The sequence below is a fragment of the Orycteropus afer genome, unplaced genomic scaffold, assembly GCF_000298275.1.
Source record: "Orycteropus afer afer isolate SDZICR_OR568_19922 unplaced genomic scaffold, OryAfe1.0 scaffold00013, whole genome shotgun sequence".
NCBI lineage: Eukaryota > Metazoa > Chordata > Mammalia > Tubulidentata > Orycteropodidae > Orycteropus > Orycteropus afer.
Window position 1 is genome coordinate 15,511,253 of NW_006921600.1, and position 22,575 is coordinate 15,533,827.

The 22,575-nt window shown below is 36.0% G+C and overlaps 1 protein-coding gene across 1 annotated transcript in view; it reads right to left on the minus strand.

Moving 5' to 3' along the window:
* The window catches only part of SYT14 (synaptotagmin 14), a 288,413-nt gene extending 269,062 nt beyond the window's left edge, over window positions 1-19,351 (minus strand). Inside the window, exons 1-2 of the mRNA XM_042782518.1 lie at window positions 19,192-19,351; window positions 11,691-11,906 (exon numbers count right to left, since the gene is read on the minus strand). Coding sequence (XP_042638452.1) covers window positions 11,691-11,906; window positions 19,192-19,303 — 328 coding nt within the window. The 5' untranslated portion in view covers window positions 19,304-19,351. The remainder of the gene's footprint in view (window positions 1-11,690; window positions 11,907-19,191) is intronic.
* Between the last annotated feature and the right edge of the window lie 3,224 nt (window positions 19,352-22,575).

Consider the following 22,575-nt stretch of genomic DNA (forward strand, 5'->3'; position numbering starts at 1 on the left):
TGTGGATCATGACAAATTATGGATAACATTGAGAAGAATGGGAATTCCCGAACACTTGATTGTACTCATGAGGAACCTGTACCTTGACCAGGAGGCTGTCATTCGAACGGAACAAGGGGACTACCTGGTTTAAAACCAGGAAGGGAGTGCATCAGGGTTGTATCCTTTCCCCACACTTATTCAATCTATATGCTGAGCAAATACTCTGAGAAGCTGGACTATATGAAGAAAAATGTGGCATCCGGATCGGAAGAAGAATCATTAACAACCTGAGATACGCAGACGATACAACTTTTCTTGCTGAAAGTGAGGATGACCTGAGGCACTTGCCGATGAAGGTTGAAGAATACAGTCTGCAGTATGGATTACGTCTCAATATAAAGAAAGCAAAAATCCTCACAACTGGACCAATGAGCAGTATCACAATAAATGGAGAGAAGATTGAGGTTGTCAAAGAATTCACGTTGCTTGGTTCTACAATTGATGCTAATGGAAGCAGCAGTCAGAACATTAGACGACATGTAGCACTGGGAAGGGCAACTGCAAAGGAACTGTTTCAAGTGCTGAGGAGCAAGGATGTCTCTTTGAGGACTAAGGTGCGCCTGACATAAGCCATACTTCCAATCGCCTTGTGTGCATGTGAGAGCTGGACAATGAATAAGGAAGACTGAAGAAGAGTTGATGCTTTTGAGTTGTGGTGCTGGCAAATAATGCTGAAGGTACCATGGACTGCTAAAAGAACTAACAGATCTGTCCTGGAGCAAGTGCACCCGAAATGCTCCTTGGAAACGAGAATGGCCAGAATTCGTCTCATCTATATTGGTCATGTTGTCAGCAGGGACCATTCCCTGGAGAAGGATGTCATGCTTGGTAGGGTGGAGGGTCGACGAAAGAGGCGGAGGCCTTCAACGAGATGGATTGACATGGTGGCTGCGATGATGGGCTCAAGTATAGCAGGGATCGTGGCGCTGGTGCGGGATCAGGCAGTGTTTCATTCTGCTGTGCATGGGGTTGCTATGAGTTGGAGATGACTCAACAGCACCTATAAACAACAACTGGTGTGGTTCATCTTCTTCCTTAATCCAGTGAGGTCTCCGATGGCCCTTCTCGCCTGCCGGTCAGTGCTTCACCAGGGAGGTTTCCAATGGCCTTTCTCGCCCGCCAGTCAGCACTGTGCAGGGCAGATTCCCCTGTTTTTGTTATTCTTTTCTCTAGCCCTTTCTCCTTTCTAATCCTATTCCCCTGAGTTTGGTGTGCTCTGACTCGGTGAGCTGTTCAGAGCACCAGAATCCCTATTTCAAACTGCTGCACCTAGTTTTTCAGGCACTCAGATGCCAGAGGGAATTAATGTGGATGGATTGACATGGTAGCTGAGATGATGGGCTCAAGTATAGCAGGGATTGTGGAGCTGGAGCAGGATCGGGCAGTGCTTTGTTTGCTGTGCATGGGGTCTCTGTGAGTCAGAAACGACTCAATGGCACCTAACAACAACAACAAAGATGACTAAAACACTTTACATGGGAACCCACTTCTGTATCTCTCACCTTATCTAAGTGAATTCTAGCAAAAGTCCATTTTGGAGGAGTTTTGTAGTATCTCAACAAACTCCTTCTGGCTTTGTCTGGAATAAATCTAGCAGATTAAATGAAAAGGCACTAGTATTTTCCCCATTTTTTTGTTACTGGGTTCCAAAGGTAAGAAGTCTGCACATATAAATGATAGGATCCTATTGCTCTATACAGTTTGCAGAAAGGCTGCCTGAAGTTTTCTTGCTAACTACAGAAGACATAAGTTCTGTATGAAGGCATAATTAACTTCACATCTGGGTCTGAGACCAAAATCCAGTTGTGTGGCTCACTCTTTTCCTAAGTGGACAACTGCAAAAAACAAAACAAAACAAAAAAAAAAACTCACTGTCATCGAGTCAATTCCTACTCAGAGACCCTCTTTGCGTTTCAGAAGTGGTAAATCTTTATGCAAGTAGGTAGCCCAGTCTTCCTTCTATGGAGTGGCTGGTGGGTTTAAACCGCTAACCTTCTGGTTAGCAGTCAAATGCCTTAGGCACTATGCTACCAGAGCTCCTAATCAGTGTCCAAAATCTTCATGAAATTCTCTTACAACAATGAGACAGCATTTTAGGGAAAAAGTCAAGCCTCCTTATCCATATACTAAGTGAGAGAGTACCTGATATAGTGGTCAATCTCCTAGGCTATAGAATCACCCAAACCTGGATTTGCACCCCATCTCTTAAAACTGTATAAACTGGGCAAGTCAATGTACCTCTTTAACTTCTGTCTTCCCAAAACTGGGATGATAATGGTAACTGTATCTATCATAGGATTTTTGTGAGGATACAATGAAATATTCCATGTAATAAATTCTATGTAAAGAATTATTGTGAATGATAGTGAATTACTACAGCAACATTAATAAACATCCCTCTGGTTTGAGGGCTCCTTCATCTTAAGGCCAGACATTTGTACCATCCTCCAGGTATCCACTTCATCTTAAAGTAGTAAGGGCTTGTCCAAAGCTCTGGAGTTGACATTTGTTAGGCACAATTGTAGGAGGTAGTCCAAATTTTCTACTGTATCTCCTTAAGGAGAGTGTCTCACATTCTATAGTCTCCAATAAACTTAACTTGCTCATTGGGGATGGTTTCCTATGAGAGTTACCTTGTTGGTAAATTTGGATTTTTGTGAATACAGATGTTCTAGTCAACTATACCACCCACTGTTGCCCTATAAAGTCTAACTAGTTATTGGTAGGAACAAAGGTAATAAAACGACTGTCAGTTCATTTAAGGATGATTATTCTATATACTCACCAAATCTATCTGAGACTGACTATTTTTTGGCTTTGCTAAGAGAAACCTGTAGATAAAATGTGATGTCCTAGTACCTGACAGATTCCTGTTAGCATAATTCCTCCTCCACCAAACACATCTGAACCTCTAGCAATGGACACAGCCTATGTTCAATTTAAAGTATATCCCTTACCTACTCACTTGGTTATTGAATGTTCCTTTTAAAAGCATTGACCTGTTGTCTGGTTACAGTCACCTATACCTCAGTTTTGCTACTAATGAGTTGTATGATCTTAGTATCAGTTTTATAAACAATAAATCAAGGCTATATTTAATTTAATTTCTATCATTTCTATCATTCTAGCTATTTGCTGCCAGACAAGTATCTCAGACCAAAATATAAATAAATTGAAGGATCTATACAGATTCATCATGGAAAAACACCATGTTATGGTTTGAATTGTGCCCCCCAGAAATAAATGTTATAAATCCTAATTCCTAAACCCGTGGATATAATCCCATCTGGGAACACAGTTTTCTTTGTTATGTAAATGAGGCCATAACCATGTAGAGTATGTTTTAAACCAATCATTTGAAATATAAAGAGAGCAGTATAGGAGCTCTGGTAGTATAGTGCCTAAGGCACTTGACTGCTCACCAGAAGGCTGGCGGTTCAAACCCACCAGCCACTCCTCGGAAGGAAGGTTGGGCAATCCTACTTCCGTAGTGATACTGCCTCTGAAACCCAAGGAGGGGTCGCTATGAGTCGGGGGCGACTTGATGGCAAATAACAACAACAACAACATAGGCAGAGAAACAAGGAAGCACAGGTGGAGGAAGAAAGATGCCATACCACAGGAAATCCCCAAGAAACCAGGAACAGAAGCTGAAAAGACACACGGATTACCCCCCAGGGGCTACAGCGAGAGAAAGCCTTACACCAGTGCTCGTACCCTGAACTAAGACTTCTAGCCTTTCCAAAGTGGGAGAAAATAAAGTTCTGTCTGTCACAGCCACCCACTTGTAGTATTTCTGTTATAGCAGCACTAAGAAAGTAAATGGGAGCTCTGGTAGCGTAGTGCCTAAGGCACTTGACTGCTAATCAGTAAACTGGCTGTTCAAACCCACCAGCCACTCCTCAGAGGAAGGTTGGGCAATCTACTTCCATAGTGATACTGCCTCGGCAACCCAAGGAGGGGTCTCTATGAGTTGGCATATAACTCGACAGCATATAACAACAACAACAACAAGAAAGTAAATACACAGCAATCCAACAAATTTATTTGAAAACTGAGAGTGTATAAACACAGGTGTTCAGGGCCACTGTGTAAGGCTGTACAATTTATTCTCCTCAAAAAAGTAGCTGGTTGGCAAAGTTGCTGTAATACTACCTGTGAGGTTTACCAAATCTTACACCTGGGGGAGAGGTTGACTTTTTCTTCTTGCACAGGTGCTATCTGCTCACAGAACTCATGGGACATTATTCTCATGGGGTAATGTTTGCCCAAAGGTGGTACCTTTCCTAACTTGTCCAGTCAGTGGGAATACCTGTATATAAATTGCCCAAAGATATCTTTCCTATAGGCTAGATGAAACCTACAAAAGTAGCACTATAAATAACAACTGGGAGTTGTTTATCACATGGAAAGAACCTCAAAACACAGATGCAGTAAAGTTTCCAAGATCAATCTCCCATCAAATTGGCCATATTAAAAATAAAGAATCTTTCAGAGAAGCCATGTTCATGAGCAAAAATCTGAAATCAAAGAAAAAGTTTACTAGAAATCTACATAAATCTAAATAAATAAACCATGGGATAAATTTAACTATCACTATTCTAAGTCACTAAATACTTCTGTGTCAAAGGCATCTGGAAAATATAGACAGAATCTTTTGTACTTTCCTTCCTCACAAAGAAATGATGGAAATCAATAGAACAATCTTTAGAAAACAGTTAAGATGCTCTTAAGGCAAATATTGAAATAAGGAATTTATTGCTCTTAAATAGCAAGTATTTAAAACCCAAACCAAACCCACCACCACTGAGTAAATTCTGACTCCTAGTGACTGTACAAGACAGAGTAGAATGCCCCAAAGGGTTTCTAATGCTGTAATCTTTATGAAACAGACTGCTACATCTTTCTCCTATGGAGCAGCTGGAGGGGTCAAACCACCGACCTTTTATTATCAGCTGAGTGCTTTAACTACCATGTTACCAGGGCTCCTTAAATTATTTATAAAGTAACACTTAAATAAAACACATATGTCTAGGTGGTCCTAATTTTAAAATAACATCAAAATTAATAACATGGAGCTCCTGATATAGCGATAATGGAGAGAGAATGACAGGGTATATGCATACATATTGGCCATATAGCCTAAGATATAACTGATGCTAGAATAACAGCACTTTAACTCACTCAAAAAAATAACATCATATGATTTTAATAATATAGCTTGCCACAATATATAAATATAGCTTTGTTACCTCTATGGTGAACTGAGAATGAAAAGCTTGCAAATAATAGAAAGACATTCTAATAATTTTACACTAAATTTGCTCTTTATACAAAATCATATTTAATAGGTCTCTCCAATCTAATACAAAAATGGAAAGTATTAATTAGCATGAATGGAACTGCAGAGGTTGGTCTATCCTATCAATTTAAACAAAAAATCCACAACCTAGTATTTTGACTCTGAAATCTTTTTAAAATAAGAGATTATTAGAAAATGTTCTTTAAGAACTATATAGTAAAAGTTAATTAAAATCATGGACAAAAGGAATTCAGTAAGTTATTTTAATGTTTATTTTTCCTAGAAAATTTTCTTTTTGATGGCATCCATTTTTGTAGTTATAAAAAAATGGAAGATTAATATGGCCACCTAGAGGAGAAAACATGATCAACAAATACGCCTTCTCATTTTCTTATTTTTTCTAGACTATCTATATTGTAATTTCAAATTTGTGATATATATAAACTGCTTTAAAGGGCCCAGTAGAAGAGGTTAATCATGTATAAAACAGGGAGGATTCTAAAGTAACAGTGATGACCTATTGGAAGATAGACAACATTAATTTTGCAGTGGGATTGACAAGTATAGTTCTTATAACCTGCTAAATGACAGTCTAAAAATTCCTTAATCTATCTAAATAAACAACAACAAAAAAATCTCTTCTCACTTCTGTAAAATGGGGATAATCTTGCTACAATGCATTGCATGAGAATTAAGCATGACAATGTGTCTACAAATTGACAGTGTCAGGCACACAGTAGGAGTTCTATGAATGGTAGTTCTTACTACTTGGTCACAAAGTTCTCCCACACTGATGTCTCTTAAACCCTATCCAAATCCCAGCGAACCTTTCTACTCCTGAAGATTTGTTTCTAATATTGACTGTTTCAAACTTCTCTACTGGAACTCAGCAGGCCATTGAGAAATGAGCTACAATTTTCCTTATCAGCACTAATGAGGTAATACCAGGTCATGTAAAAATACACCTTTAAAAATATTTTTCCTCTTACCTTATAATTGTCTTTAGTTCTCTCAACCAAATTAATCAAGTCTGATCTTTGTAAACTTGTGTGGTGGTAATACATGGAATAAAGGGTCAGAAGAGCAAAGAGAAGTGTAACCTCATCTACTCATCCCCTTTACTTGTACCTCAGAGATATGGGCCAAATCCTACCAAGAAAACTGTACCCTTGGGTGATCAGTCATGAAGTGAACAGCACTTCAGCAGTGAAGCACCAGCTATGCAGAGGAACAACTGCCTGGGGGAGACTCAAATATGTATCAGAGGCAAATCACCTTGCTTCACAAATATATACTAGAGGGAGGGTTACTATTGGTAGGTGGAAGAGAGAAAGTGAACATTTGAGTTACAAATCCCTTTAACTGCCTCTCCTTCTTGAGTCTGAAAGATGATAAAGGAAGGATAGGTGAGGAGGTGATAAGAAAGTGTAGGCAACAACTGTTTGCTTTCTTACTATCTACTCTCTCCTTAGCAATGTTCAGTCTGACTTCTTTCCTTATCATGCTACTAAACTTTAATTGAAAGACATTGATTAACATCTACTGGACAAACCCAGAGAAACTTACCAAATTTTCTTCCCGCTCTACAGCATCTGACACACACTACCCTCCTCCTTCTTAAAACTCTTCTCCCATGGCTGATAAATTACAAAATTCTCTGTTTCTTTTCTTTATCTCTTTTACTGTTTCTTCTTTGTTTCCTTCAGTGACACCCTTCATCTTCTTGTCAATGAGAAAATATGATCCTCTCATCTTTCCTCTACATACTTTCTCCTCCATCAATTTTGTCCATTGCCATGAATAAAATATCCCCAAAGCATGTAGGGTCTAAAAATATCACTCTGTAACCCTATTTATCACAAGCTAAAAAGCATTTCCAGTTGCTACATCATGTATCTACAACTACTTATTATATCACCTACCACACTCATCCTTCCAACTACCAACAAAATAAAATAGTACTCTCTCAGATTTTCCTATTTACATCAATGACTCCATGATTCTCCTAGTATTATGTGCTGGAACCCAGTGTCATCTTTCACACTTCCTTCCTTCTTTCTAATTTTCCAAATACTTTCATTTACTAAATCCAGTAAATTCTGTCTCCATAATGTCTCTCTTATCCTCCTATACTGCTATTGCCACTAATGTAATTCAGATTTTTATCATTTCTCACATAGATTACTCCAAAGACATCCTTAATTGGTATATTTTCCTATTGTCTTTCTGTTGCTAAATTAATTTTTTTAAAGCAAATCTTTGATTTCGGTTACTTGCTAAAAATTTACATTGAGTTCTCATTGGCTAACAAATTAAATCTAAACTTCTTAGTCAGGGAGGCACTGTAGGCTTTAGACCTTATCTCTTTCCAATTTTATCTCTTTATCTCTTATCCCCCATTTGTTACAGCCAAGTGGACTTTTCTTCCTCTGTTCCTGAAATATTTTACCAGTTTTTATTTTGGGGGTTATGAAGTTCCCTCTATCTGAAATACCTCTACTCATATATTTTCATCAACTTTCTACTCATTCTTCAAAGCTGAACCCAAATGCCATTTTCTCTCTGACACTCTCTCACACCTTCCCTAATGGATGGTATTCTACTCCCCTCCCTAGCAGTTCTATGTATTTCTGCACGCCTGTGTGTATATTGTGAGCTTACTATCACTTGAAATGGCTTTCCCTAAGATCTTGAGTTCTGAAATTTCCCTCTCTAATTAAATTCTCCTATCTTTCCTATACTCCACTGAACTTATTTTTGACTTATAGTGTTTTTTTAAATAATCAATAATGTATGATACATCTTTCAATAACTTTTCAATAATCAATAACTTTCACAATATTGCCCCCATATCCTTACCTCCCAAAGTGCACTGTTATCTCACATTCCCTAAGTCCCCTCCTGAGATAGTTGGAGCTGTATGTCAACTTGGCTGGACCACAGTTCTGTGTGGTTTAAGCAGCTGTGATGTGGGTTATTCCTATGATGGGATCGGATATATATGTTTGAGCAGCCAATGTGTTGAAAGGGAGTTTCCCTAGGGATATGGCCTGCTTCTGATATATTTATGGACATCCTGGGAAAAGAGACACTCTTTTGTGGATCAGGATCCTGCTGTGCTGCTTACAACTGTCGGGAGTGAACAATCCACCATTCGGCCTGGAGATCTTGGATTCGTCATTTGTTGGAGTCAACAGCCAGTGTACCACCTGCCAACCTTGAGCTTGTCAGTCCCTACAGCTGGGTGAGTCGGGAAAAGCCTCCAGCTTGACGTTTCATCCAAGAACTTGGGACTTGCCAGCTTCTATAAGTTTGTGAGCCATTTTCCTAAGATAAATTTCTCTTTCTTCATATGTATATATAAACTTTACTGGTTTTGCTTCTCTAGAGGACCCATCCTAACACACCTCCTCACCCTAAATTCCTTTGACATTTTAACAACAAGGATATTCATCTCCACATTCATTTCATAGTCACTTCAAACACAGCATGACCCAAACTAAATCATCTTCTCCCCAAAACTTACTTAAATGTTCTCTTGGTTAACTAAACTCTTGATTCTTCTTTTACTGCACACATTGAAACATTCATAAAGATATACTGAGTCCATCCCTAAATTTATGTATTCTTCATTCCTAAATCCATTGCTTATGAGGATCTTACCATTATTTATCAAACTGGTCCTTTCTGCCTCTAGTATTTCCTAACTCCAATTCATCTCTTTTATAACAGCTAAATAATCTTACTTTAAAATAATGATCTGATTGTGTCAGACTCTCCTGCTTTAAAACCTTCCAGGGCTCTTCATTTCCTATAAGATAATATCCAAATTCCTGAGCATGCCGTTCAGTCCCTACCCCTTCTCCAAACACAAATCCAAAGTTCAAAACACTGAAATACACTCTCCTTTGCTTTCATGATTTCATACCATCACCATTCTATTCTTGTTCAAATAATTCACACTGAAGCCCAGTTCAAATGCCACCTATTCTGTGCAGCCTCTATTATACTTTCCCCATATACCTACCTCCCAAACAGTCTGAGTCATAATCTCCTCTATATATTGTTCATGTAAATAAGATCTCTTATCACATTATATTACACATATATTCACTAGTCCAGTTTACCCCAGACTATGCACTCTTTGAACAAAACTAGCCTGTATGATTCATATTTATATCCATAGTATCTAACACAGTGCTCGGCACATAAAAAGCTCTCAAGAAATGTTTATGAAATCTAATTTCAGAATGCCTAAAATCAATCTACCCTGGGTATTTTAGCAAAAAATTTAGGGTCAAAATGTCTAGAAAAGTACGTGATGGGCCCTAAATATATGGATAAAATAAGATAAGAAGTTGATTCTAGCATACACGCACCAATTCCAGAGGTTAGGGAAGAATGTAAGTGCCATCAAGGTTGCCCTGCCGCCCTCACTGTTGAACTCCACCCAAAGGCTACAGAAAGAGGACTACTGTAAAGAAGCAATCAAGGAGCAATTTAGTGCAGGGCTTAAAGGGTAAGAAGAAGAGAGTAGGGGAAAAGAAGGAAAAAAAAAAACAAAACCTCAACTGCAGCTGCAAAAAGGGAAGTGCCTAGCGTCACAAGTTACAAACTCAGGGCTGGCTCAAAATTGCTCATTTTCATCACTGTTGTCACTACCCTCATCAATAACTACCATTTACTGATAACCTACCTATTCAGCATGTTGTTGTTGTTGTTGTTGTTTGCCGTCGAGTCGGCCCCGACTTATAGCGACCCCTCCTTGGGTTTCCGAGGCAGTATCACTACGGAAGTAGGATTGCCCAACCTTCCTTCCGAGGAGTGGCTGGTGGGTTTGAACCGCCAGCTTTCTGGTGAGCAGTCAAGTGCCTTAGGCACTATGCTACCAGAGCTCCTCTATTCAGCATAGGATGCAGGATGCAAAAAACTGTATCACATGTATCATTTAATGTTCATGGCAAACTTACCAGGTGGGTAGTACTCACATTTTAGAGACAATGAAACAAACTTAAAAACAGTTAATTATACTGCCAAAGATTTCATAGTTAATATATGTCAACTTATAGAGCCTGAATGTAAACAAGGATTGGGCTTTAAATTCCATTTTCTTTCTGCTGTATTATCCACATGCCAGGAGTATACATAATTTGGGCACTGTCTTTACTGCTTTGCATTATTTAACATCTTTGTAAATACATGTCTTATTTTTACAAGTATTAGAAAGGTATTTTTGAGGGTAAAGTCCACAACTAGTATTTTTTTTATTTCTTCCCTAGCATCTCATAATGAACCTCATAGTAATCCCTCAGAATTTGCTTAGTGTATTCTTATGCCTGAGCATTATAAATTAAAAGGAAGTATAGAAATATTTAGTTAGCAGATAGCCAAATACAAAAATGGGTTATAGCCCCTTTGAAAACAATGTGCTAGTTGGTGTAAGACCTTAAGTCATTATTAGTAATAGACCCTAAATCACAAACCAGAGCTACAAAAACAAGGATAATGTGTATTTATGTATCATAACAATAAAGATATCTAGGTTGTATCACTCTTTTCTTCACTTTTGGGTATAAACATAATAACTACTATGAGTAGTCATAGAATATATCAATAAGTTAGTAATTTATTAAAATGTACAAAAATATGCTTCAATTAATAGCAGTATCTTTATTTATTTCTCTTACAGGTAGATGTAAAAGGATATAACAATGTATTTACACCCTCTACATAGGTTGAGTCCTGAAGTCAATATGAGTACATATGCAAATATCAATTAGAGACAAAATAATCCTTGAAAATTACTTAAATTGCCTTTAAAGAACAGTACAATACAGTTCCAACTCTCAGATTTCCCTCCTTCATGAACAGATCGCCATTTCCTCTGCTGTGTATCACGTGGTGTGTATTTGGCCCATGTTTCAAGGCCATATTGAATGAAAAAGCATGTATTTACACACTGGAAGCATATTCAACATTGTGAGATACTTAGACTGTCAGTTCCTGTAACAGGCATATAGGAACTGATTCTATCTAAGAGAACAGTGGATTCACGTTTGCCATTTATCTCATGTCATGATGGAACGAGAGCTAGAATTACCACTGTATTTTAATTATTTGGTGTTTCACTCTGAAGTTTTCTTTTATTTTGGATTTTGTTTCTGTTTTTGGCTTGAGCTGAGACTTTAATTTGAATATGTTACATTCTCAGAAATATGACTCTATTGTGTGTACTGTGTCTTGTATATTGTGTAACCACAGGTGCCTAAAATTTTAGGTGCAAATAATCTACATCCTTATACCATAGTTTGTGATTTAACAAAATAAAATAAGTAATGTATCTTACCTTCATCTATTGATGCTTCACTACTGTATCCATCATACTCTGCAGACAGAGGACTGTATTTTTGTCTTGTTTCCCATGTATAGTTCTTTTGTCTAGAATCTGCCAGTGGTTGTCTGGAATTGTGTGTTCTGGATAAGGCCTCATGATATTTACCCAGTGCTTCATCTTCACTTTCAGAGGATGAACCATGCTCATCTCTGTCCATGTATGAATTATCTATTTGGAATGATGGGGAGAACAAATGATATTTTCAATGCAGTAAAATATGAAATAACAGGCTGAAGGTTTATATATATATAACAGCAACAAACAACATATATCTATATAACTTTACAGATATAGATATATACATACAAACTATATACACATGTATATACATACAAACTATCTGAATTTGTAGCTTTAGAGAAATATATATACATACAAACTATATATACATGTATATACATACACATTATCTGAATTTGTAGCTTTAGAGAAATATAATTTTTTCATGTAAGGATTTTTGTCTTGTTAAGCTTTAACAGAAAAAAGTCAATTTTGCATATTCTAATTATATCAATAATGTTAGTCACATGGATTTTTCAATCATGTTAGATATAAAAGAAATTATAGTGCTCATAATCTTGCACAATTTTTAAAAAACTTAAAATATATTTTTTGGTCCATGACACATAAGTATGCATTTTACATCAGCACTCAGTGTCTCTCTCATACCTTAACATTAAATTGAAAACATCAGGAAAACATAAATTGGTCAAAGAAAGCAATCAGGTTTTTTTTTTCTCTTTTTTCAAAAAAAAGGTAGCACACAAAGGAAGGTTTAAGTATTTGCCAGTACATCATATTGGCCTAATTAAAAAACTCAAAATTTGTGTTATCAGGAGATATTTTTGGTTATCATCTTGGTCAAATTTTTCAAAACTGACAACAGTCAGTACTGGAAGGGGAGCAGGCAAATGGGCAGGTTTATATACTATTGGTGGAATTATAATTGGTACAACTTTTCTAGAGAGCAATTTGACAACACTTATCACATTTAAAAATCTGTATAGTATTTGATTTATTTCTATGAATTTCTCAATTCCATTTCTAAGAATTTAGCCTAAGATTATCACGGTGAGCAAAGATATATATTTAAGAAAATTCACTGCAGGACTGTTTTTAATAGCAAAAGAAAAATAAAATTAAAAAATAAACCTAAATGTCCATAAGTAGGCTTTGGCTAAGTAAATTATGATATATGTACACAGTGATATATAGTTATTAAAAATAAGGAGGTGAACTTACACCAGTAGTGTCAGGGAAAGGATAGCTCAACATTATGTTAAAGAGAAATGAAGCTGCAAAACACTAGATATACTTATAGCCTCCATTTAAAACATACACATACACACACACATGACATGTTTACAAGCATATACAGAAATATTTGGGAAGACAGACACCAAACTGTTAATACTAACTACCTGGGAAAGGTAGGGTTATTAGGAAAATTTTACGTACTGTTAGCCAAATTTCACATAAAAATTTCAAAATCTATACATTTTCAATTATTTTAGAAAGGACTAGTTATTAATATTTTTTGAAAAAAGTTAATATAGTTTGTACTATGTTGAGATTCATTTAAACCAAGAAGCAATCTTCTTAGAATTATTAAAACACTGAAGAAGGGTGAAGAGAACACAGCAGTTAGAACTGACTAGTTCAAAAAAATCTAATTATTTTTCTCTTTTACTCACTTGAGATCGTCTGTACTGAAGGTATCAAAGTTTGAAATGTGGATGGGGAGGCACAGAATAAGTAATTTTAAAATATGGGACAAAATTTGAACATTTAAAGGAGCTTAGATATCTTTACTAAATTTGTGTGGTTTAGTAAAATAATGGAATAAAAGGGTAAAACTATGACCAATATGTAGCAATATTCTTTGCTCCACAATATGTAGCCACTAGCCACGTGTGACAATGTAAATGGAAACCAGTTAAAATTAAGTAAGATTTAAAATCCAGGTTCTCAGTGGTGCTAGCCTCATTTCAAGTACTTAAAAGCCAGATGTGGCTTGTAGTCACTGTATTGAATAAATGCAGATATACAGAATGTTTCTATCATAACAGAAAGTCCCATTGGATAGTGCTAAGATGTTGGCAGAGCCAGCATGGAACTTAGGCCTTCTGACCCTCAGTTCAGAGCTTTTACACTCTGTAGAGTACCATTGTGGTGGCTGGAGGCAGCAGTAGAGCTTTGAGACTGTTGCAAAAATAACTAGAAATTCTTTAGTCAAATTTCACCAAACTTTACTTAAAGTAGCCCTGCTTCAGAAATAGATATGGAAACTACTCCTTTTTCTATATATTACAACCCTTATGTCAGAACCTAGAACATAGGTCACATTTACAATGTCATTGTTGTTAGCTGCAGTCAAGTTGGTGCCCAACTCATGACAACTCCATGCACAACAGAATGGGAGTATTTGATTCATAGGGCTTTCATTGGCTGATTTTTCAGAAGCAGATCACCAGGTCTTTCTTCCTAGTCTATCTTAGTCCAGAAACTCTGCTGAAACCTGTTCAGTATCATAGCAACAAACAATCCTCCACTGACAAACAATCCTCCACTGACAGACAGGTGGTGGCTGCATTGGCTGGGAACTGAACCTGGGTCTCCTGCGTGGAAGGTGAGAACTCTACCACTGAACCACTGTCAACACTGTAGTTCAGCTAAGGGAAGGGTGAATCTATGGGTCAAAAAACTTGCAAAATAATTTTTGTAACATAACATGTTTTAAGTTTAGTACTGGCTATATTATGACATACTTGAGAGATACTTGGTTTCTTTAGGTACCAGCACTCTTCTGAATGAAATCAAATCAAAACAAAATTTCATATCCTATATTATTACTTGTTCATGGATAAACCATTCAATACGATATGCTTTGAAGGAAATAACATAATAAATAATATAATTAAATCATATAATAAATAATAATATGTAAGCTATTCTACTTTATTTTATTTGTTACTTTAAGAAATAAAGTTACAAAAAACTAAACCAGAGCTGCTCTGGTGGCGTAGTTCCTAAGACATTTGACTGCTAATCAGAAGGCTGGCAGTTCAAACCCACCAGCCACTCCTCGGAAGAAAGGTTGGGTAATCTACTTCCATAGTGATACTGCCTCGGAAGCCCAAGGAGGAGTCGCTATGATTTGGATCCAACTCCATGGTAGTGAGTTTGGGTTTTTTTTTAATCCCAAAAACCACTGAATCTGATATTGAAAAAATTGGTAGAAGAACAGATTCCAAAATGGATATATTCTAAACAATTGCATTCCTTTTTAATTAGCTCATTTATCCTGCATCAGCCTCTACATATCATTTAGAAATCATATACTCAAGAGCTGAAGATCTCTATCATGTATGTAGTCACGTATCAGGGCTGAAAAAGTCTTACTCATTTCTGTTAGTACTTAGTTTTCGTTATTTTTATAGAAATATGAATTTGCAGAAAATTCCAGATGTATATTTTATAAATAAATGCCAATGTACTTTTGGCCTTGTATCAGATCAGCAATAGATGGAGATGACTTAGAGATTTATCTAAAATAACTACTTGTAGTAGGAAGCAATTCTGTAACCAAAACCAATAAACTGTCAGCTAATGGTTTTGAAAATTACCACAAATATTGTGGTTGAAAACTCTAAATGTTTAGTTGAAATCTTACTTCTATAAAGAGAATTCATGAATGTTAATTGATTGTTCATGTATATTCATTATAGATATAGAGGAGTCATATATAAAATTCATAATGTATAGAAAAATGAATAAAAAAGGCATACCTTACAGCTTGTTAATCAATAAAATAAAATCTACTGCTGTCAAGAAGAAATATACAACATTTAATATTTGATTAGGTATGAAGAGTTAGAATGAATAGAGAACTTAAGGGTTGGTCAGAAAAATAAAAAATTTAAAAATGCATGTATAGCACATCAAATAAACACCAGCTGAAGTATGCACACTACTTAGAATAAAACATGGAGCTTCTGGCCATAAAATAAGTGGAATTTAGAAAAAATAGGGTCACTGAAAAATTGGCCAAAAAATATAGGGACTTAAACTAAACTTATGGCCATCAAGTCGGATCCGACTCATTGCGACCCCTCCTTGGGGGAAGTAGGTTGCCCAACCTTCCTTCCGAGCGTAATATTTTTCTTATGGGTGTACAAATACCAGGAATGCTCTTAAAGTGAGTGTGAGGAAAAACTAAATGCCTTAAAAATGTCTCTCAGTAAGAGGATTCAGAAAGTCTTAAATTAGATAGATTTGTATTAAGAAAGTTGAGAAATTTGGAAAAAGCTTTCCTAATTTAAAAAAATCAAGAGAAAATTTACTCACTCAAAGCAACATCAAGAGACCTCACCTTTTTCTGGTATTATCTTAGAATATTTTTCATCTTTACTTTTTATTGTCCCTTTCTTGGCCCAAATGGCTTCATTTTTCTTTGTTTTTGTGTCTCCTTTCACTTTGTAGTATTTTGTTGTATTTATTTGCTCTTCGTTTTTTCCATGTAATCTATCTTTAGAATTAGTTTTTTTACATCTGTCAATACTTTCAAGTTCTTGGCAAGTAGATCCAGCCTGTGTACTCTGCTTGAGAACCAATGTCCCACTGCTGGTGTGGCCTTTCAAAGAAGAATCACCAGCATTACTAGTTTCTTGATATGTTGATAGAGTTTGTTGCTTATCATTAATATGTTTAAGTACTCTTTCTTCATGAATACTTTGTTCCTGCTTTTGTGGAAATGAAGTATTATAACAATTTATTTGCTTTGCTCTGTGCTCTAAATTGGATTGTGTTTTTTGACCACTGGCATCTTTGGAGATTTCTGGTAACATGACATCTTCTTGTTTAGAATCATCTATGGCTTCTTTTGCTGCAGAGCTTTCCTCTTCTGTGCGAAAGCCATTTATCACAGTTGTCACCTGTTCAGCAACTGAGTCAGTCAAAGCGTAGCTAACCTCTCCAACAGCAGAGGTCAAGTCTTCTACAACACTATTAATTGTGTTCATCAGAGAGGACACTGAAGGGAGATTCTGCTGAAAATTCTTGAAAAATGCCATTTTCTAACTCTTTATTCCTAAAAGGTGCAGTAATGGAATTTTCTTTTCTTAATTATCAACCATTTTGGAACTTGAATTCAGTACTTACTTAAATGTTGCTACTCATCAGCTCAATATTAGTATTTCACACTGTAGCTTTTATAATCTTTCTGTATATGCATTATGCATTGGAAGAAACATGTTGATGTAAAGACTCTTCAGGAAAAACAAATCCAACCACTTGGTTTACATGTAATGACATTTTCCCCACTCCATAGCTATCATAACAGCAGCAAGACAATACTTTTCCCCTCAAATACTATTGGGTTTTTATTCTAAACCTGCAAAGAAGAAGTATAAAAAGGATTTTTATTATGTACTGTTAGTTTGTGATAGTTTATAAACTACTTTAGCTTACTGACAAACTACTAGTATTGTTTCAAATTACAGAGAAATATTGAGAGGAAAAGAGTATTCATTTTAGAGGAACCAAAGGGAAAAATATAGAAATAATTTTCAGAAGAGATCAGAATAGGGCAGAGAAGAGGAACATTTGCTTCATGGCTATTACATACAAGGAATTATGATTTACAAATTTTATCTCCCTTGATTTTACAATAATTCAAGGAGGTAAACATTATTATTATTTAGTAAAGAAAAATAAAAACAAAATTCATAAAGTTTTAGAAGGTCTCCAAGACACTTTGAAAGGATCTTCAAAGTCAAAATTATTTTTATAATAATATTAAGGTGATTTTTAACTTTTTCACTCTCATTTGCTCCCAAGTGAGCACAGGTTTTCCAGAAGCCACATGAGAGATTGAATGCAGAAGCAAATATGATAATCCAGCGGTTGTCTATTATATACTGAAAAGATTTATAAAAACTGTAAAACACTATTCTTCTTACCAAACATTTTTCATTTTAGAAGAATAGATTTTTAGTTTTAAAGATTTATTTATATTAATACATAATAGATTTATTATTTTTTAACATAAGTAGATATAAATATTTTTGTATTCTGTCAGTTTTAACTTCTAATATGGTAAATATCAACAGATATATGATCCACGCAGGCAAATGACCTTTGAGATACTTGATAATATTTAAGAGTATAAAGGGGTCACTGTTGTTGTTATTTGCCATCGAGTCGGCCCTGACTCACAGCGACCTCTCCTTGGGTTTCCGAGGCCGTATCACTACAGTAGTAGGATTGCCCAACTTTCCTTCCGAGGAGTGGCTGGTGGGTTTGAACTGCCAGCCTTCTGTTAAGCGTCAAGTGCCTTAGGCACTATCCTACCAGAGACAGACAGACACACAGATAAATAAATAAATAAATAAATAAAATGAGAGCAGCTGAACTGGAGAATTACCAGAGGCTGTGGAAGCAGAATTGCTATTCTACACAAATGATCAGAAAGTAGAGCTGGAATAGAGTATGAGAAATACTGAAGTTAATCAAATCAAAACCACATAAAGTACTATAGTTTCGTAACCCGAAAAACAAAGAATGTAAATCAATTAATATATTTTTACAAATAATGGGGCTATTCACATTTAAGTTACCATAAGAAAAAAGCATCTCTTCAACACAGGAACATGGAGAAGACAAGGTTTCTCTGTGATTGTTCTTCAAAACCCTACATTAACACTTTGCTTTTATAATTCTCATCTTGTTCCCACAACCATTTATATTGAAATAACAAATTAAGAACTCTTACAAGAATTAAAAGAAAAGCTTTTCCACAAGAAAAAGAACAGTGTCATCATCATCATAAATGGTGGTATCTAGTAATATTAAAATCATATAACACCTATATGCCACGGGAGGAAGTGGAACACTACACTGTTTATACCAGACTCTCTAAACTAAGTTACCAGGAACAACCACATTCTCCAAACACTAAAATTATCCATCAGCTGAGAGAGAATTCAACAGCAGGTAAAGAAAACGAGTGAACATTTTCAAAAGCTCTCTAGGGACACTGGAAAAAAGCCCTCTGGAGAGCTATATGGAGAATGGATTTAGGTATACGTGCATCAATATATTTTCTTCTTCCTAAAACATACGTGTTCATATTAAATACTCCAAAGCATAACACCATACACAAAAAATAAAAATGTCATTTTTTGTGACAGTAGACAGTTTATCTATACACAGTATTAGTAATTTCTGGCCAGCAGAAGTATAATTGGCTTTGTTACTTAAAAGTAAATCTTTTACTCTCACACAATAGTGACTCAAATGTTAGTTTATTAAATGTTGAAAACATGGTTTCTATTCTCTATATATACACACACATACACACACACACACGTATATATATATGTATACAACCATACAAAATAATAGAATAGCAGAGATTAAAAAGAAAAAAGAAAAGCAGTGATATGATACTTACAAATTTTATCTTGTGAATTATTTCTTGTACTGTATCCTGAACCAAGATCTGGAAACCCGCCAACATTTTCAAAACAGAACTTCTTATTAATATAGAGAAAAAGGAGCAGCATCAAGATAATAAACACCCCAACAGCTGACAAAAATCCAACTGCCTCTGGAGATACTAGAGAAAAAAAAGTCACAGCTGTAAGCATTTATTTCTTTTAAACTACAGAAAAAAGGAAAACCCCACACATATGTTAAGTTACTGCCTTATTTGAATCACATATTTTTAATTGTCATAGTTCAAAAGTTTCATTTATAAGAAAAACAAACTTCTTTTAATGGCATTTGTTTAATTTAAGCAATAGCATTCATTCATATCTTCTAAAAATTTCCTTATAAATTAGGTTGGAAACAAATAATCTCAAAATAAAGACAGGAGTCTACAAAATAAGCCTTTACCACATTTCATCTACTGAAGAGTATGACAAAAACTTTAACATAAGAATTTTAAAAAGTAATAATTCCTAGGCACTGGAGAGGTTTTTTTTTTTTTGGTGTATAAAACTCATGAAAAAATATATTTATTATTAATTTTATCTCTAAAAGTTTCAATGCCCCTTTCTTATTAAATAAATTGTGGACTCTGTAACCTGACACTCAAAGCTCTAGCCTCTCTTTTCAATATTACACTACAGTTAAATGGTTCCACTCATTACCTCAGAACAGGTTATACGCAATTCCACACTCCTGTTTCATTCATCCCCTTCTCCTTGCCTGGAATGACCAAGTCTCCTCTATCATATCTCTCATTCACTTAGCCACCAAATACTTTTGGAGCACTAGTCATATGACAGGCACTGATATACATAGTTCTTGTCTTCCATGACAGGCTGGTGAAGGCATTTACAATATCATGCAATAAAAACTGAAATTATGGAAGAACAGCAACTATGAGAACCACAGGAACACTTAATTAAGTGTTGAAGAACCAAGAGAGTTTTTCTCAAAGTTACAATTTCTTTGATTTTATTTTAAGAATGAGTAAGAATTAACCAAGGTAATACTATTCCAGGCAGAAGAAACAGCACATGCAAAGGCCCAGAAACAGGACATCACCGTACATTCCAGAAAGTGAACAAAATTTGGTTATGATGAGCTACTAGACATATAAATCTCTAAAGAACAGATGAGATCACTCAGGGAGATTGCATAAAGTGAGAAGAGACAAAATCTTCTCCAACCATTCCAATCATGTTTCACTCCTTCCTTTCAATTTCTGCATTATTTGTCACTACATTAGTTATAATACAATATAAACCAATTTTGTGTATTCCCAGTGCCTTACATGTAATATTCAAATATTGTTGTTGTTGTTTGCCGTCGAGTTGGCCCGACTCACAGCGACCCCTCCCTAGTTGAGAGTAATTCCTAAGCCTCAAACACCCCCTATGTCTACAATTTACCATTTCTTCCTACATCACTCACGCACCAATTTAAAAAAAAATCCTTCAAGACTTTTTTTTTCTCTGATCAGAAGAGCCGTGATTATAAGCATCTAACTTATTTGCCAAAAATGAAATTACCAGCTGGTTAATAATGAGTGCTTGAATCTATTAGGCTTTCATTATTTGTGAAAGTTGTGCATCCTGAGTGTATTATTGAGTATGACATTATAGTTCACTCAAAACTGGGTCAACAGTGTGTGGTTGAGGATGGAGCACAGAGTGATACTGTATAGAAGGGGCAATGAGAATGAGGGTGGTAAGAATGATAAGAGTGCTATCTGGATATCAGATCCAGGGACAGAAGCTGTTACTAGAACCAAGAAGTTAATACCTAGGCATCAGTCCTACCTATCTCAGTCTTTGTCTGGAGCACAGTCAGAGAAGAGAATAATATTTTAATAAAAGAAGCCAAGGTACACAACATAAAAACAATGGTGTACTTCAAGTCTCAAGGATGAGGTAAGAATGAAAACAGCAGTATGGTGGCCGGGAAGGTCAGAAGCTGGACAGAATCTGGTGCAAAGAGATAGAAGAGCATAGTACTTTAATGAAATACTGTAAATAGCAAATAAATAAAACTTTATATCCTTGAAATAAAACATACTCAAGAGTTTGATGCTTTAAGTTGCCACATGAGATTAGATATTCATAACCTGGACATATCCTATCTTGAAGACTAGATGAGACAGAAAATCTAGCTCACTCCATAAGAAATAAGAAAGCTATTTACTGCTAATAACAATAGCAGCAAACACATATAGCATATATTATACGCCATTCACTATTTTAATCACTTTACATATGTTGTTGTGTTGTTACGTGCCGTTGAGTCGGCCCCGACTCATAGCGATCCCTCCTTGGGTTTTCGAGGAGGTGAGCTCTGGTAGCATAGTGCCTAAGGCACTTGACTGCTAACCAGAAGGCTGGCGGTTCAAATCCACCAGCCACTCCTCGGAAGGCTGATGGGGCAATCTACTTCCGTAGTGATACTGCCTCGGAAACCCAAGGAGGGGTCGCTATGAGTCGGGTCCGACTTGACGGCACATGACAACAACAACAACATCACTACGGAGGTAAATTGCCCAAACTTCCATTTGAGGAGTGGCTGGTGGATTTGAACTGCCAGCCTTCTGGTTAGCAGTCAAGTGCCTTAGACTCTATGCTAACAAATTTAATTTCTACTATGACCCCATTATTATGCCTATTATAAATTTAGACAGAGATATTGAGAGACAGCCATATTAAACTACATGTCCAGCTAGTAAGTGGAAAGTCAGGATCCCAACCCTGTCTGTATCCAGAGTCTGTTTTTTAAACTATGCTCATACCGCTTCTCCTTTTTTCCTTTCTCCCTCTCTTCTTATCTCTTCCTATTGTTTACCTCAATCCTATTTCTCCTATTTCCTCTATCATCTTCCTCCTTGCCAACTGTAAATGTAACTTAATAGGAAACATCAACTATAAACAAATAGATAGAGTAAGTACTAGGTTAGAGGCATGAACACAAAGTATTATTGAAGCACAAAGAAGAAACAACACCTGGAGAAGGTACAAAATGCTTCAAAAAGGAGATGACACTTGACTATGCTTTAAAAGATTAACAGAAACTCTATAAATAGTAGAAGGACAGATGAAATCCCATAGTCAAAGAAACAGAAGCAGTGTGTGTGGTATGCTATAAGCACTAATGGGCAAGAGTCATAACTGTCTTCTTAATCTCCATATACTCAAAGAATCCAGCACAATCTGCAGCACAGAGCTGACATTTAATGGCCATTGTGAAGGAAAGAATTAATTAATGTATGTTCTGGAAATAATAAGAATATATCAGAGGAGGTGAGACAGGAGATCAAAGTAGAGTTCAAACTGTCACAGAATTTTTAATATTATCC